General features: G+C 49.8%; 2 protein-coding genes across 6 annotated transcripts in view; one reads left to right on the forward strand and one right to left on the reverse strand.

The window, feature by feature from the left end:
- Nucleotides 1-4,890, reverse strand: part of LOC142251610 (vacuolar fusion protein MON1 homolog B-like) — a 66,208-nt gene extending 61,318 nt beyond the window's left edge. The window contains exon 1 of the mRNA XM_075324575.1: nucleotides 4,866-4,890. The gene's annotated coding sequence lies outside the window, so the exon portion shown is untranslated. The remainder of the gene's footprint in view (nucleotides 1-4,865) is intronic.
- PTPN18 (protein tyrosine phosphatase non-receptor type 18) overlaps nucleotides 1-16,008 on the forward strand; it is a 71,925-nt gene that overhangs the window by 15,930 nt on the left and 39,987 nt on the right. For all 5 annotated transcript variants that reach the window (XM_075324580.1, XM_075324576.1, XM_075324577.1 and 2 more), the window contains exon 2: nucleotides 12,330-12,438. In XM_075324580.1, coding sequence (XP_075180695.1) covers nucleotides 12,330-12,438 — 109 coding nt within the window. The remainder of the gene's footprint in view (nucleotides 1-12,329; nucleotides 12,439-16,008) is intronic.

Consider the following 16,008-nt stretch of genomic DNA (forward strand, 5'->3'; position numbering starts at 1 on the left):
TCCAAAAAGCGGCAAAAATCTTTGATTGTTGACACGTCGTTCCTTTCCCAAATATCGTTGCTCGTTCTGGACGCAGGTTGTTCATCGTTCCTGAGGCAGCACACATCGCTACGTGTGACACCCCGGGAACGACGAACAACAGCGTACCTGCGTCCTTCGGCAACGAGGTGGGAGTGACGTTAATGCGGCTGCTCTCCGCACCTCCGCTTCTATTGGTGGCCCGCTGTGTAACGTCGCTGTGACGCCGCACGAACCTCCCCCTTAAATAAGAGTTTGTTCGCTGGCCACAGCGACGTCGTTAGGAAGGTATGTGCGTGTGACGCGTACCAGCGATATTGTTCGCCACAGGCAGCGATTTGCCCGTGACCCTTGCACGACGGGGGCGGGGGCGGTCGCTAACAACATTGCTAGCGTGTAAAGCGGCCTTTAGGCCATTATTTGGTCGTGAATTGACATTGCAACTGTGACAACAGTCCAGGAGGGGACAACAGGGCCGTACACCGGACTCCTCCGGCGGAGCTAACCATGAGCTAACCCCGATACAGGGACTGTCGGGCGCAACCCCAGAGGGGCTAAATGCACGGCAGCCGGGACCAGCGTAGTAGACTCAGGCGGACTGGATAGCGTCCCGTTCAGGTCTCCAGGTGAGGTGGTAGTAGGTCCAGGACAGGAACAGGCTGGCAGCATCAGGTGGTAGCTGGTTGGCAGAGGAGACTCGCAGGAGGGACGGGAAGATGGACGCTCTCAGACTGGCACACGGGATATGCAGACAGAGACAGAGTTGACACAGTAGGGGGCACAGGGGGACCTCAACAACTAGCACGAGAGACAAGCTGCAGGAACACATTGAACAAGCACCACACAATGGGGAAAGATTTCTTAAGTACCTAGTACCTGTCAGAGGTCACCAGAGGAAGATCTGGGTCAAGAGATGCTAGGCGTTTAAGAAGAGGAAAAAGCGGCCTAGTGTGCATGCGCGAGCCCCAAGACCTGGACACTAGAGAAGGATGCATGGGACAGGAGGCTGAAGCCGGGACCCACTAGAATGCCGGCAGAAGTGTGGAGGGGAACCGAGTGGAAATCGACGCTGGAACCCATGGGCAAGGAGTGCTGGCGGCACCGGTGGGGAGACCTGAGGGCAGGGGTCTGGAGCAGGGGGCATGGAGGCCGGGGCAGTGAGTGATGAGCGCCTCTGATGTACCTGGGCTGGTGGCGTGACAGCAACCATCAGGACCACACAATTATGATCTCAGAATACCGATGGGGTTAAAGAGGGACACTCCACACTCTAGATGCCATAACCATTATTGACAGCAGCATCTAAGGGGTTTAATGTCCATGGTCCGTTCCAACATTGATGCAGCAGGGTGTGCAGCTGACAGCCGCTGCATTTACACCCACGGGAGGACGCTATTCTCTTATATCTGAGGTCACTATGGGGGCGCTATTCTCACCATGCCGGGATGATATTGTACACCAAATCCAATCATTTTTGCACATTTTCCTGCTACACCTCGTACGGCAGGTTTTGTTCGTTCTTATTTATTCTTGTATTTTAAGTTCCTGTAAAGACTATTTCCATATTTTTGTGTGGCTATAAAAAACCCCAGAGATTTAGAGTGCCGGCAAATTGGATACGATTTATGTAAACGTCGTAGTCACCGTGCTGTTTTTTAACGCTGCAGAAATTGACCCGCGGTGCATATTTTAATTCTGCAGCATGGCAGTGTGTTTTGTGCTGAACATAGGAGTAATCAGACGATCAGAAATACACTAAAAAGTTAAAAAAAAAGTTCTAAAAAATAAAAGAGATAAAAATTTTACTAACCCCTTTTTCTTCCATTAAAAACAAAGATTTTCAAAATTAAAAAATACACATACAGTACAGACCAAAAGTTTGGACACACCTTCTCATCTCTAGAACAACTGTTAAGAGGAGACTTTGTGCAGCAGACTTCATGGTAAAATAGCTGCTAGGAAACCACTGCTAAGGACAGGCAACAAGCAGAAGAGAACACAAGGAATGGACATTAGACCAGTGGAAATCTGTGCTTTGCTCTGATGAGTCCAAATTTGAGATCTTTGGATCCAACCACCGTGTCTTTGTAGAAAAGGTGAACGGATGAACTCTACATGGCTGGTTCCTACCGTGAAGCATGGTGGAGGAGGTGTGATGGGGTGGGGGGTGCTTTGCTGGTGACACTGTTGGGGATTTATTCAAAATTGAAGGCATACAGAACCAGCATGGCCACCACAGCATCTTGCAGCGGCGTGCTATTCCATCCGGTTTGAGTTTAGTTGGGCCATCATTTATTTTTCAACAGGACAATGACCCCAAACACTCCTCCAGGCTGTGTAAGGGCTATGTGACTAAGAAGCAGAGTGATGGGGGGCTACGCCAGATGACCTGGCCTCCACAGTCACCAGACCTTCACCCAATCGAGATGGTTTGGGGTGAGCTGGACCGCAGAGTGAAGGCAAAAGGGCCAACAAGTGCTAAGCATCTCTGGGAACTCCTTCAAGACTGTTGGAAAACCATTTCCGGTGACTACCTCTTGAAGCTCATCAAGAGAATGCCAATAGTGTGCAAAGCAGTAATCAAAGCAAAAGGCGGCGACTGTGAAGAACCTAGAATATAAGACAGATTTTCAGTTGTTTCACACTTTAAGTATTTCATTCCACATGTGATAATTCATAGTTTTGATGTCTTCAATGTGAATCTACAATTTTTAGAGTCATGAAAATAAAGAAAACTCTTTGAATGAGGAGGTGTGTCCAAACATTTGGTCTGTACTGTATGTGTTATCATTACGTCCACAAAAATGTAATCAATTAAACTATAAAATTAATCAATCTGATCGCTAAACCCTGTAAAAAGAAAAAACTTAAAAACACACAAATTGCGTTGTTTTGGTCATTGCAAATCTGCCAAAAGATGCAATAAGAAGCAATCAAAATGGCATGTGATAAAATTGTCACGGGTGACAGACAGTCATGTGGTTTCTGGCCATAGTAGGTCATAGCATTGGCTATGCAAAATGCTCCCTGACTTTTTATTGTTCCTGCTGTTAGCATTCATTTGTATAGGTAGCTTTGCTGATGGATTTTCATTTCTTCCCCTTTAGGACCCAGTTGAGCTCTCCTTCCACCCAGCTGCTGATTATCAGCATTCTCTTGGTGCTTATATACTCTTTTCTTCCCTGGACTGGTGCTGATATTATTCAGTGCATTCTAGCTCTGGTTCCAAGCACGTGGCTTGCTCTCCTCTGTGGTAATTTGGCTGAACTTCTGCCTGTGTTATCTGTGGATAAGACGTTCGTGCACTTTCCCCCTGTGTATCCTCCTTGTGTTTTCCTTTAGTGTTATTGGGGTTGACAAAGAGCTCATCCCACCCATTCCCTATTGAGGGCCCAGAACTATTGATATCTAGGGTCAGGTATCAGGGTTGGCGCATAGGTGTGGAGCCTATCTAAGGTGGTGAGGGAACCCAGGGCCCAGCAGTAGGGATACCTAGGGTCAGGTATCTTGCTCGTAGCATAGGTATGGAGCCTATCTAGGGCGGTGAGGTACCCCAGAGACCAGCACAAGGGATACCTAGGGTCAGGTATCCGGCTCGTGGCATAGGTATGGAGCCTATCTAGGGCGGTGAGGGAAGCCAGGGACCAGCACTAGGGATACCAAGGGTCAGGTATCCGGCTCGGTGCATAGGTGCAGAACCTATCTAGGGTGGTGAGGAACCCCAGGGCCCAGCACTAGGGATATCTAGGGTCAGGTATCCGGCTCGGTGCATAGGTGTGGAGCCTATCTAGGGTGGTGAGGAACCCCAGGGCCCAGCACTAGGGATATCTAGGGTCAGGTATCCGGCTCGGTGCATAGGTGTGGAGCCTATCTAGGGTGGTGAGGAACCCCAGGGCCCAGCACTAGGGAGACCTAGGGTCAGGTATCCGGCTCGGTGCATAGGTATAAAGCCTATCTAGGGCGGTGAGGAACCCCAGGGCCCAGCAGTAGGGATACCTAGGGTCAGGTATCCAGCTCGGCGCATAGGTATAGAGCCTATCTAGGGCGGTGAGGGACCTCAGAGACCAGCAGTAGGTTTGGTTAGGGGTCACCATTTCCCCTTTCCCCAGACGCAGGGGTCCCCTTCCTTTACCTTTCGCCGCTCGTTTGGTACTTCCTCGTACCTGGCATGACAAAAATCAATTGTTCCATTCAAAAGTACAGCTCGATCTGCAAAAAAATAAGACCTCATACTGATACGTGGATGGAAAATTATAAAAGCTATGACTCATGGAAAAAGAAAAAACGAAAAAAAAATGGAAAGTGGCTGCAATGGAAAGGGTTAAATCTGCTGCAAAAATGCATTAATGATGCAATGATCAGGGCAGATTACTATTGTGTATTTTGGGCAGACCCCGCGGCAGGAATTTGGTGAAATAATAGCAGCATTTTTTGTACGTGGACACTCATACAGCTGTAGGGTCTCCATCTGCAGAATGCAGACTACTGTCCCAATGCGGAGGGGAAACGTCGGCCTGGCCTTATCTCCCACAATGTACACGTAATACAAGAAATGACCGATAAGAGAAGCAAAATGTTTCACATAGAGAAGTCGTCTGCAAAACTTCCCCCAGCTCTGTATAATAGGCAAAAAACCCCATAGGAATCAACGGAAAAAGGGGAACAAGTGTCACACGGTGAGAAGAGGGGGTGCAGAAAAGGCATTAATATGTGGAGACGTCACATTCATCAGTTACTTACACATACAGGGGCTTTTTTTCTCTAACAACATTTTTTAACAATTTATGATATTTTTTCTGCTGCAGTTTTATCTGTTTTGTGAAGTTAAAGGTTAGTGTCATTATTACCTGTGACGAAACTAGAGATCGATGGGCCCTGGTGCAAAATGTGGACCTGGGCCTCCCCGCATGTTGGTTAGATGTATGTTTATGTATGTATACATATAGCCAGGGGCGTAACGATCGCGGTCGCAGAGGTCGCCACTGCGACCGGGCCCGCAGGGTTATAGGGGCCCGGCAGCCGCTCTGCAGAGCCGGCTGCCGGGCCCCTATGTGTAGTGCCACTATGTAGTGGCCGACTGCGCGACCGTTAGGGGGCCGGCCTGTGAGTCAGGGGGGCCCCCCCAGTGTCTGCAGGGGGGCAGAGGGGCCCCTGACCTGGAGAGGCCACCAGGCGTTCCTGACCTGCTGCAGAGGAGATGTGCTCCTGCACGGCAGACGGAAACCATCCCTACCAGGACCTGCGATGACGTCACGCCCATGTGACTGTGTGGGCGGAGACACAGGATGCCGGGGAGAAAGCAGGAGAAGATACTTCGAACACATGAGTGGTAATGAGAAAAGAGGGGACATGAGGGGAGGGGCTGCAGGGTGAGTGGGATATGAGGGCTGCAGACTGTGACAGAAGCATGTGAAGGGTGCAGAGTGTTTGAGAGGGGTAAGTTGGGGTACGGGCAGGGTGAGATATGTGGGTCAGGGTGTGTGTGTGATATGGGGGTGCAGGCTGTATAGGGAGCAGGGTGTGTGACATATGGGGGCAGGGGCATAACTACCGCAGTCGCAGGGGTCAGAAGGAGCTGAGAGGTACTTGTTTTTTTATTTTGCTGGCTGCATGACACATATAGGCCCGGGGAAGCTGCCTGCATGATACATGGAGGCCCTGGTGGGGCTGGCTGGCAGGCTGCATTACACATAGAAGCCCTGGGGGCTGGCTGCATGACACATGGAGGCCCTGGGGGGGCTGGCTGCATAACACATGGAGGCCCTGGGGGGGCTGGCTGCATGACACATGGAGGCCCTGGGGGGGCTGGCTGCATGACACATGGAGGCCCTGGGGGTGCTGGCTGCATGACACATGGAGACCCTGGGGGGGCTGGCTGCATGACACATGGAGGCCCTGGGGGGGCTGGCTGCATGACACATGGAGGCCCTGGGGGGGCTGGCTGCATGACACCTGGGGGGGGCTGGCTGCATGACACATGGAGGCCCTGGGGGGGCTGGCTGCATGACACATGGAGGCCCTGGGGGGGCTGGCTGCATGACACATGGAGGCCCTGGGGGGGCTGGCTGCATGACACATGGAGGCCCTGGGGGGGCTGGCTGCATGACACATGGAGGCCCTGGGGGGGCTGGCTGCATGACACATGGAGGCCCTGGGGGGGCTGGCTGCATGACACATGGAGGCCCTGGGGGGGCTGGCTGCATGACACCTGGGGGGGCTGGCTGCATGACACATGGAGGCCCTGGGGGGGCTGGCTGCATGACACATGGAGGCCCTGGGGGGGCTGGCTGCATGACACCTGGGGGGGCTGACTGCATGACACATGGAGGCCCTGGGGGGGCTGGCTGCATGACACATGGAGGCCCTGGGGGCTGGCTGCATGACACAGAGAGGCCCTGGGGGCTGGCTGCATGACACATGGAGGCCCTGGGGGGGGCTGGCTGCATGACACATGGAGGCCCTGGGGGGGATGGCTGCATGACACCTGGAGGCCCTGGGGGGGCTGGCTGCATGACACCTGGGGGGGCTGACTGCATGACACATGGAGGCCCTGGGGGGGCTGGCTGCATGACACATGGAGGCCCTGGGGGGGCCGGCTGCATGACACATGGAGGTCCTGGGGAAGCTGGCTGCATGACACATGGAGGCCCTGGGGGGGCTGGCTGCATGACACATGGAGACCCTGGGGGGGCTGGCTGCATGACACATAGAGGCCCTGGGGGGGGCTGGCTGCATGACGCATAGAGGCCCTGGGGGGGCTGGCTGCATGACGCATAGAGGCCCTGGGGGGGCTGGCTGCATGACACATATAGGCCCGGGGGAAGCTGGCTGCATTACACATGGAGGCCCTGGTGGGGCTGGCTGCATGACACCTGGTGGGGATGGCTGCATGACACATGGAGGCCCTGGTGGGACTGGCTGCATAATACATGGAGGCCTGGGGGTGCTGGCTGCATGATACATGGAGGTCTATGGGACTGCATAATAAACGTGAAGGACACCTTATACATAGACTATAGCAGCGCATTATACATAGAGGTCTATGGGGCTGCATTATAATACATATAGGACTATGGGGGCTACATTATAATATATGGAGGACTATGGAGGCTACCTTACACATGGTCTGTGGGGGTGCATTATAAAGCATGGGGGACTGTGGTGCAGTATAAAATATGGAGAACTATGGGAAATGCATTATAATACATGGAGGACTATGGGGGTGCATTCTAATATATAAAGGGTTATGTGGGACCCTTTATACTATATGGAAGGCTATGTGGGGGCCATTATAGTATTTGGAGAACTATATATGAGGGAGGAAAAAGATACAAGTATGGGATGGGAATGTTTTGTGCTGAGGGAAAAGGGCTCTTTCCCATGCTCTGCTATACATCTCTCAGCACCCAGCTTTCCCATGCTCTGCTATACATCTCTCAGCACCCAGCTTTCCCATGCTCTGCTATACATCTCTCAGCACCCAGCTTTCCCATGCTCTGCTATACATCTCTCAGCACCCAGCTTTCCCATGCTCTGCTATACATCTCTCAGCACCCAGCTTTCCCATGCTCTGCTATACATCTCTCAGCACCCAGCTTTCCCATGCTCTGCTATACATCTCTCAGCACCCAGCTTTCCCATGCTCTGCTATACATCTCTCAGCACCCAGCTTTCCCATGCTCTGCTATACATCTCTCAGCACCCAGCTTTCCCATGCTCTGCTATACATCTCTCAGCACCCAGCTTTCCCATGCTCTGCTATACATCTCTCAGCACCCAGCTTTCCCATGCTCTGCTATACATCTCTCAGCACCCAGCTTTCCCATGCTCTGCTATACATCTCTCAGCACCCAGCTTTCCCATGCTCTGCTATACATCTCTCAGCACCCAGCTTTCCCATGATCTGCTATACATCTCTCAGCACCCAGCTTTCCCATGCTCTGATATGGGAAAGCTGGGTGCTGAGGGAAAGATGTATGACAGAGCATGGGAAAGCAGGGTGCAGATAGAGGGATTTTAGATCATGGGAAACCTGGGTGCTGTGGGTAAAAGCCAAGTGTCAGCATCATTATCCCGTACCCTAAGTGTTGTGTACATGGAGGGGGGCCCCGGTCCAAAGTTTGCACCAGGGCCCATCAAACTCTAGTTACGCCACTGCATATAGCATTCTAAATCCTATAATGACGTACGTGTTGCCCCCCATTATGTAGTAATGTCCCCCACCCTGAGCTCCTTCCTCGTAAATATGTCCCCTATCCTGGTATATATACCCCCCATCCTGATAAGTATGCCCCCCATTCTGTCATATATGTCCCCAATCCTAGTATATATGTTCCCCATTCTAGCCCACATCCTGATGTATATGTAACTCATCCTGGTAAAAATGTCCCCATCCTGGTCCTCTCCTGGTATATACTGTCCCCCCTAATGTATACTGTCCCCCTCCTAGTGTATACTGTCACCCTTCTGGTATATACTCTCCCCCTCCTGGTATCTACCGTCCCCCTCTTCGGGCCCTCCTGGTAAATACTGTCCCCCTCCTGGTATATACTGCCCCTCTCCTGGTATATACTGTCCCCCATTCTGGCATATATGTCCCGAATCCTAGTATACACAGTATGTTCCCCATTCTAGCCCACATCCTGGTGTATATATAACCTCATCCTGGTAAAAATGTCCCCATCCTGGTCCTCTCCTGGTATATACTGTCCCCCCTAATGTATACTGTCTCCCTCCTAGTGTATACTGTCACCCTTCTGGTATATACTCTCCCCCTCCTGGTATCTACCGTCCCCCTCTTTGGGCCCTCCTGGTATATACTGCCCCTCTCCTGGTATATACTGTCCCCCATTCGGGCATATATGTCCCGAATCCTAGTATACACAGTATGTTCCCCATTCTAGCCCACATCCTGGTGTATATATAACCTCATCCTGGTAAAAATGTGCCCATCCTGTAATATATGTTACCATCCTGGTATATATGTCCCCATCCTGGTCCCCTCCTGGTATATACTGTCCCCCCTAATGTATACTGTCCCCCTCCTAGTGTATACTGTCACCCTTCTGGTATATACTCTTCCCCTCCTGGTATCTACCGTCGCCCTCTTGGGGCCCTCCTGGTATATACTGCCCCTCTCCTGGTATATGTTGTCCCCCTCCTGGTATATACTGTCCCCCTTTCTGGCAAAAATGTCCCGAATCCTAGTATACACAGTATGTTCCCTGATCTAGCCCACATCCTGATGTATATATAACCTCATCCTGGTAAAAATGTCCCCATCCTGGTATATATGTCACCATCCTGGTATATATGTCTCCATCCTCCATCCTTGTCCTCTCCTGGTATATACTGTCCCCCCTAATGTATACTGTCCCCCTCCTAGTGTATACTGTCACCCTTCTGGTATATACTCTCCCCCTCCTGGTATCTACCGTCGCCCTCTTGTGGCCCTCCTGGTATATACTGCCCCTCTCCTGGTATATACTGTCCCCTTCCTGGTATCTATTGTCCCCCTTCTGGTATATACTCTCCCCCTCCTGGTATTTACTGTCCCATTCCTGAGGCCCTCCTGGTATATACTGTCCCCCTCCTGGTATACTGTCCCCCTTCTGGTATATATGTCCCCATTCTGTCTAATGCAAAAAACAACAACTTGTCTTCACCCTCCCTGGCTCCCACGTCACGCAGCATCCGGTAGCTTTCATAGGTGTCACTGCTATTGCAATGCATGACATCTTTGCCACACGCCGCCCTCAGTCACTGGGACACAGATGAAGGCTGCCGGCTTCTTTTTGTCCGGCAGCGTGTATTGCAGTGCAGGGACCCAACGGGTCTATGTACCGCCATGCATTTCAGCTGGATGTCTAGCCTCGGACGCACATGCAGCTGAAGCAGGGGCTGGGGCCGGCGAGCCCCCTACAGTCCCCAGCCCGGTCTCGGCTGCCATCCCTGCGACCGCGATCATTCCCTTTTTTGCTCTAGCTCTGCCTATTTTTCATTTCCATCAAATTTTTTCAAGTCTATTTTATGTGTTCGCTTGTGTATTTTTTTATGTTCACCATTGTTAATATGGACTTATTTTCAAGATTTTTGGGTTGATTCATCAAATGGGACTTAAAAAAATAAATAAAAATACATTTTTGTACGACTTAAATGATTGCACAAAAATATGAGACATTGACCCTTTTGTTTAAGCAAAAAGTGGCTCCGCTAAAAAAAAAAAAAGACGTGTGGCATTTTGAAGACTTTGGAGCAACAGGAGATCCTTTGATGCTCTCCATATACCTGAGCCTCTACTATATATTGCTTGTTTGTATATTATGCATAGATGAAAAATTGCTAAAAATATAGAGACGTATTACACAGACCGTACATGAATTAACTATGTGACCGATGTCAATAAAGGAACTTCAGAGTCTGAGAACAGCATTCTGCTTCCTATTCACTGTTTTGTTCGCACTCCCACTACCCTTTCTGCACCTTTTCAGTTTATTCTGAGCCTTCTTCAGGGAAGTCTTCCCTTTGGGGTCAGAAGAACAACAACTCTGTTTCTGCTTCCTTTCTCGTACATTAAGCTCCAGCCTGGTTGAGCCATCTGTTCAAAATGTGCGTTCTCTGATTGCATGGCGTTGGAGGAGCTAAGGTGGCTGTGTTTACAAGCTCTATTGGAAAGAGCTTGTAAGCGCTACACTTCTTGCCTAAGAGACCAGTCTCTGATGAGGTGGCCAGTAACCTAGACAATAAACTAGAAAAATAAAACTTTTGATAAGGCCCCCTTTACACGTCAGTGTTTAACGTCTGTGTTTTTCACTGACGTGATAAAGGTGCGTATGTCCATCCGTGTGCCGTGATTATGGCACATGTGTGATCTTCATGTGCTATCCGTGATAATACACAGAGATCAGGCACTTAAGGGTACTTTACATGCTGCGACATCGCTAGCGATCTCGTTAGCGATGTGATATTCTAGATCGCAAGTGCGATCTTTCGAGATCGCACATGCGTAGAATGACCTATGTGTGATCTCAAAAGATCGCACTTGCGATCTAGAATTTCACATCGCTAACGAGATCGCTAGCGATGTCGCAGCATGTAAAGTACCCTTTATACTCACCTGTGAACTCTCCCGGATGCTGTTTCCGGACGCCTTCCTCATCCGCTGTGCAGTGCATATGCATGAGCATAATTAGCCGGCTTGGAAGTAGCAAACAGCAGCAGCCGGAGACAGCGTCGCTAGAGACGGGTGAGTTTAAAAAGCTTTTTATTTTAAATATACATGATTTTTCTGGTACGTGTTTCACGGATCACATCATAGTGATGCCAGAAAGAAACGGACACATGTGTACGCTGCACGGAAACACGTCGGTGAAAAATCACTGATGGGTGCGCAGACCCATTGATTATAATGGGTCAGCGTAAGTCTGTGATTTTGGTACGTATAAAACCTGTCACTTACCACAATCACTGACGTGTGAAGGGGGCCTAGCAGAGAGAATTTTTAATAAAAGGTAAATTAAAAAGTTGCTTGTTTTTACAAGTACTTTGGAAATTTACTTATGTAAGAGGCTACTCCTTTAAGCGCCTTTAAGAGCCTAAAGGCCGCTTTACACGCTGCGATATCGTGACCGATATCGCTAGCGAGCGTACCCGCCCCCATCAGTTGTGCGACAAGGGCAAATCGCTGCCAGTGGCGCAAAACATCGCGCGGATCACACGTACTTACCTGCCTAGCGACGTCGCTGTGACCGGCGAACCGCCTCCTTTCTAAGGGGGCGGTTCATTCAGCGTCAAAGCGACGTCACAGCAGCGGCACCGAACCGTCGCACAATAGAAGCGGAGGGGCGGAGATGAGCAGGACGTAACATCCCGCCCACCTCCTTCCTTCCGCATTGCGGGCGGCCGCAGGTAAGGAGAGGTTCCTCGTTCCTGCAGTGTCACATATAGCGATGTGTGCTGCCGCAGGAGCGACGAACAACTTCGTACACCGAGCAGCAGCAGTGATATTCGAGAATTGGGGGGATGTCACCGATGATCGTTTTTAAACGTTTTTGCGACGATTCAAAATCGCTCATAGGTGTCACACGCAACGACCGCGCTAAAGCGACCGGATGTGCGTCACAAATTCTATGACCCCAACAACATCTCTTGAGCGATGTCGTAGCGTGTAAAGCGGCCTTAAGAAGTTGTCTTTTCTCATGTCAGTATTTGAGAAAGCTGGGAACTAACCTCAAAGTCTCTTATTAGATTTTTTTTGTAATAATGTCATTATGTTTTTGGCTAACTTACTTGTTTTTTGGGCGTTTTTGCAGGAAATCAAGAATCGTGCTGCCGCCTTTCGACAAGATAGCAACTACTCCAGCGAAGCGGGGGGATGTCCGGAAAACCTGAAAAAGAACAGATACAAGGACATTCTGCCCTGTGAGTATTATACAGCCGTATCTAGAAGGAGAGGAACGCGGGCAATGTGTCTGATAATCGTGAGAACTGATTCATATTCATGAGAACTTGTAGAATAATTAGTTCTAATTGCATTTAGATCTATCAGCATCTAATAGGTGGAAGTTTATATATATATATATATATATATATATATATACACAGTGTGTCCACCCATCTCCTGTCCACCGCCATTATCTTGAGAACGGCGGCAGCTATAGGCATAGAAGTGGTGTCTAGGTATAGTAAAGTAGCCATGCGCTACACAATGAAACCACCTATAGCGCCACCTGGTGGAAAACAACGGAGTTAGCATTTTTATCTCGAAAACGGAACGAGAAAGAGAAAAAAAAGTGAATGACAAAGTTGTAGGCATCATCAATTCAATACGAATCCACACCTTGCATACAGAAATGCTATGATATGAAACCCATGACCCCCCCCAAAACATTGAATGCTGGTCACGCATATGGCGCTCATGTGACTTTGATGGTCACAGTGTCCCCCGTCGGCTGCAATGCACATCTGGCCTCTGCACAGCATACTGTATCTTGCTGCAATGCACATCTGGCCTCTGCACAGTATACTGTATCTGGCTGCAATGCACATCTGGCCTCTGCACAGCATACTGTATCTTGCTGCAATGCACATCTGGCCTCTGCACAGCATACTGTATCTTGCTGCAATGCACATCTGACCTCTGCACAGCATACTGTATCTTGCTGCAATGCACATCTGGCCTCTGCACAGCATACTGTATCTTGCTACAATGCACATCTGGCCTCTGCACAGCATACTGTATCTTGCTGCAATGCACATCTGCACTCTGCACAGCATACTGTATCTTGCTGCAATGCACATCTGGCCTCTGCACAGCATACTGTATCTTGCTGCAATGCACATCTGGCCTCTGCACAGTATACTGTATCTTGCTGCAATGCACATCTGGCCTCTGCACAGCATACTGTATCTTGCTGCAATGCACATCTGGCCTCTGCACAGCATACTGTATCTTGCTGCAATGCACATCTGGCCTCTGCACAGTATACTGTATCTTGCTGCAATGCACATCTGGCCTCTGCACAGCATACTGTATCTTGCTGCAATGCACATCTGGCCTCTGCACAGTATACTGTATCTTGCTGCAATGCACATCTGGCCTCTGCACAGCATACTGTATCTTGCTGCAATGCACATCTGGCCTCTGCACAGTATACTGTATCTTGCTGCAATGTACATCTGGCCTCTGCACAGCATACTGTATCTGGCTGCAATGCACATCTGGCCTCTGCACAGCATACTGTATCTGACTGCAATGCACATCTGGCCTCTGCACAGTATACTGTATCTTGCTGCAATGTACATCTGGCCTCTGCACAGCATACTGTATCCTGCTGCAATGCACATCTGGCCTCTGCACAGCATACTGTATCTGGCTGCAATGCACATCTGGCCTCTGCACAGCATACTGTATCTGACTGCAATGCACATCTGGCCTCTGCACAGTATACTGTATCTTGCTGCAATGTACATCTGGCCTCTGCACAGCATACTGTATCTTGCTGCAATGCACATCTGGCCTCTGCACAGCATACTGTATCTGGCTGCAATGCACATCTGGCCTCTGCACAGCATACTGTATCTGACTGCAATGCACATCTGGCCTCTGCACAGTATACTGTATCTGGCTGCAATGCACATCTGGCCTCTGCACAGCATACTGTATCTGGCTGCAATGCACATCTGGCCTCTGCACAGTATACTGTATCTGGCTGCAATGCACATCTGGCCTCTGCACAGCATACTGTATCTGGCTGCAATGCACATCTGGCCTCTGCACAGCATACTGTATCTGGCTGCAATGCACATCTGGCCTCTGCACAGCATACTGTATCTGGCTGCAATGCACATCTGGCCTCTGCACAGCATACTGTATCTGGCTGCAATGCACATCTGGCCTCTGCACAGTATACTGTATCTTGCTGCAATGCACATCTGGCCTCTGCACAGCATACTGTATCTGGCTGCAATGCACATCTGGCCTCTGCACAGCATACTGTATCTTGCTGCACGCTGTGCAATATGGTAGGTGACACGTTTGCACAAGCATCTGTGATACGTGGTGGTAGGTCCTGCAATGTTGGTGGAGGGGTCGCATACACCGGCTGTGTGATGTGACCTCACAGAAAGAAGTCCAATGGGGTCAGGTCAGGTGAGCGGAGGCCACTCCACACAGGCACCATACCCAATGACTTGTAGGAAGGTCTCCATGAGGTATCGCTTCACGTCCGCAGCCTTGTGAGGTTTACACCTTCTAATCACAGCATTTCTGTATGCAAGGTGTGGATTCGTATTGAATTGATGATGCCCAACAACTTTGTAATTCACTTTTTTTCTCTATCATGTTCCGTTTTCGAGATAAAAATGCTAACTCCGTTGTTTTCCACCAGGTGGCGCTATAGGTGGTTTCATTGTGTAGCGCATGGATACTTTACTATACCTAGACACCACTTCTATGCCTATAGCTGCTGCCGTTCTCAAGTTAATGGCAGTGGACAGGATATGGGTGGACACACTGTATATAGGTGCGGTGTATACATGAGATGGGTGGACGCACTGTATATAGGTGCTGTGTATACAGGATATGGGTGGACACACTGTATATAGGTGCGGTGTATACAGGATATGGGTGGCCACACTGTATATAGGTGCGGTGTATACAGGAGATGGGTGGACACACTGTATATAGGTGCGGTGTATACAGGAGATGGGTGGACGCACTGTATATAGGTGCGGTGTATACAGGATATGGGTGGACACACTGTATATAGGTGAGGTGTATACAGGAGATGGGTGGACACACTGTATATAGGTGCGGTGTATACAGGATATGGGTGGACACACTGTATATAGGTGCGGTGTATACAGGATATGGGTGGACACACTGTATATAGGTGCGGTGTATACAGGATATGGGTGGACACACTGTATATAGGTGCGGTGTATACAGGATATGGGTGGACACACTGTATATAGGTGCGGTGTATACAGGATATGGGTGGACACACTGTATATAGGTGCGGTGTATACAGGACATGGGTGGACACACTGTATATAGGTGCGGTGTATACAGGATATGGGTGGACACACTGTATATAGGTGCGGTGTATACAGGATATGGGTGGACACACTGTATATAGGTGCGGTGCATACAGGATATGGGTGGACACACTGTATATAGGTGCGGTGTATACAGGATATGGGTGGACACACTGTATATAGGTGCGGTGTATACAGGATATGGGTGGACACACTGTATATAGGTGCGGTGTATACAGGATATGGGAGTGGACACACTGTATATAGGTGCGGTGCATACAGGATATGGGTGGACACACTGTATATAGGTGCGGTGTATACAGGAGATGGGTGGACACACTGTATATAGGTGCGGTGTATACAGGGTATGGGTGGACACACTGTATATAGGTGCGGTGAATACAGGATATGGGTGGACACACTATATATAGGTGCGGTGAATACAGGATATGG

This window comes from Anomaloglossus baeobatrachus, chromosome 9 (genome assembly GCF_048569485.1).
Source record: "Anomaloglossus baeobatrachus isolate aAnoBae1 chromosome 9, aAnoBae1.hap1, whole genome shotgun sequence".
Lineage (NCBI taxonomy): Eukaryota > Metazoa > Chordata > Amphibia > Anura > Aromobatidae > Anomaloglossus > Anomaloglossus baeobatrachus.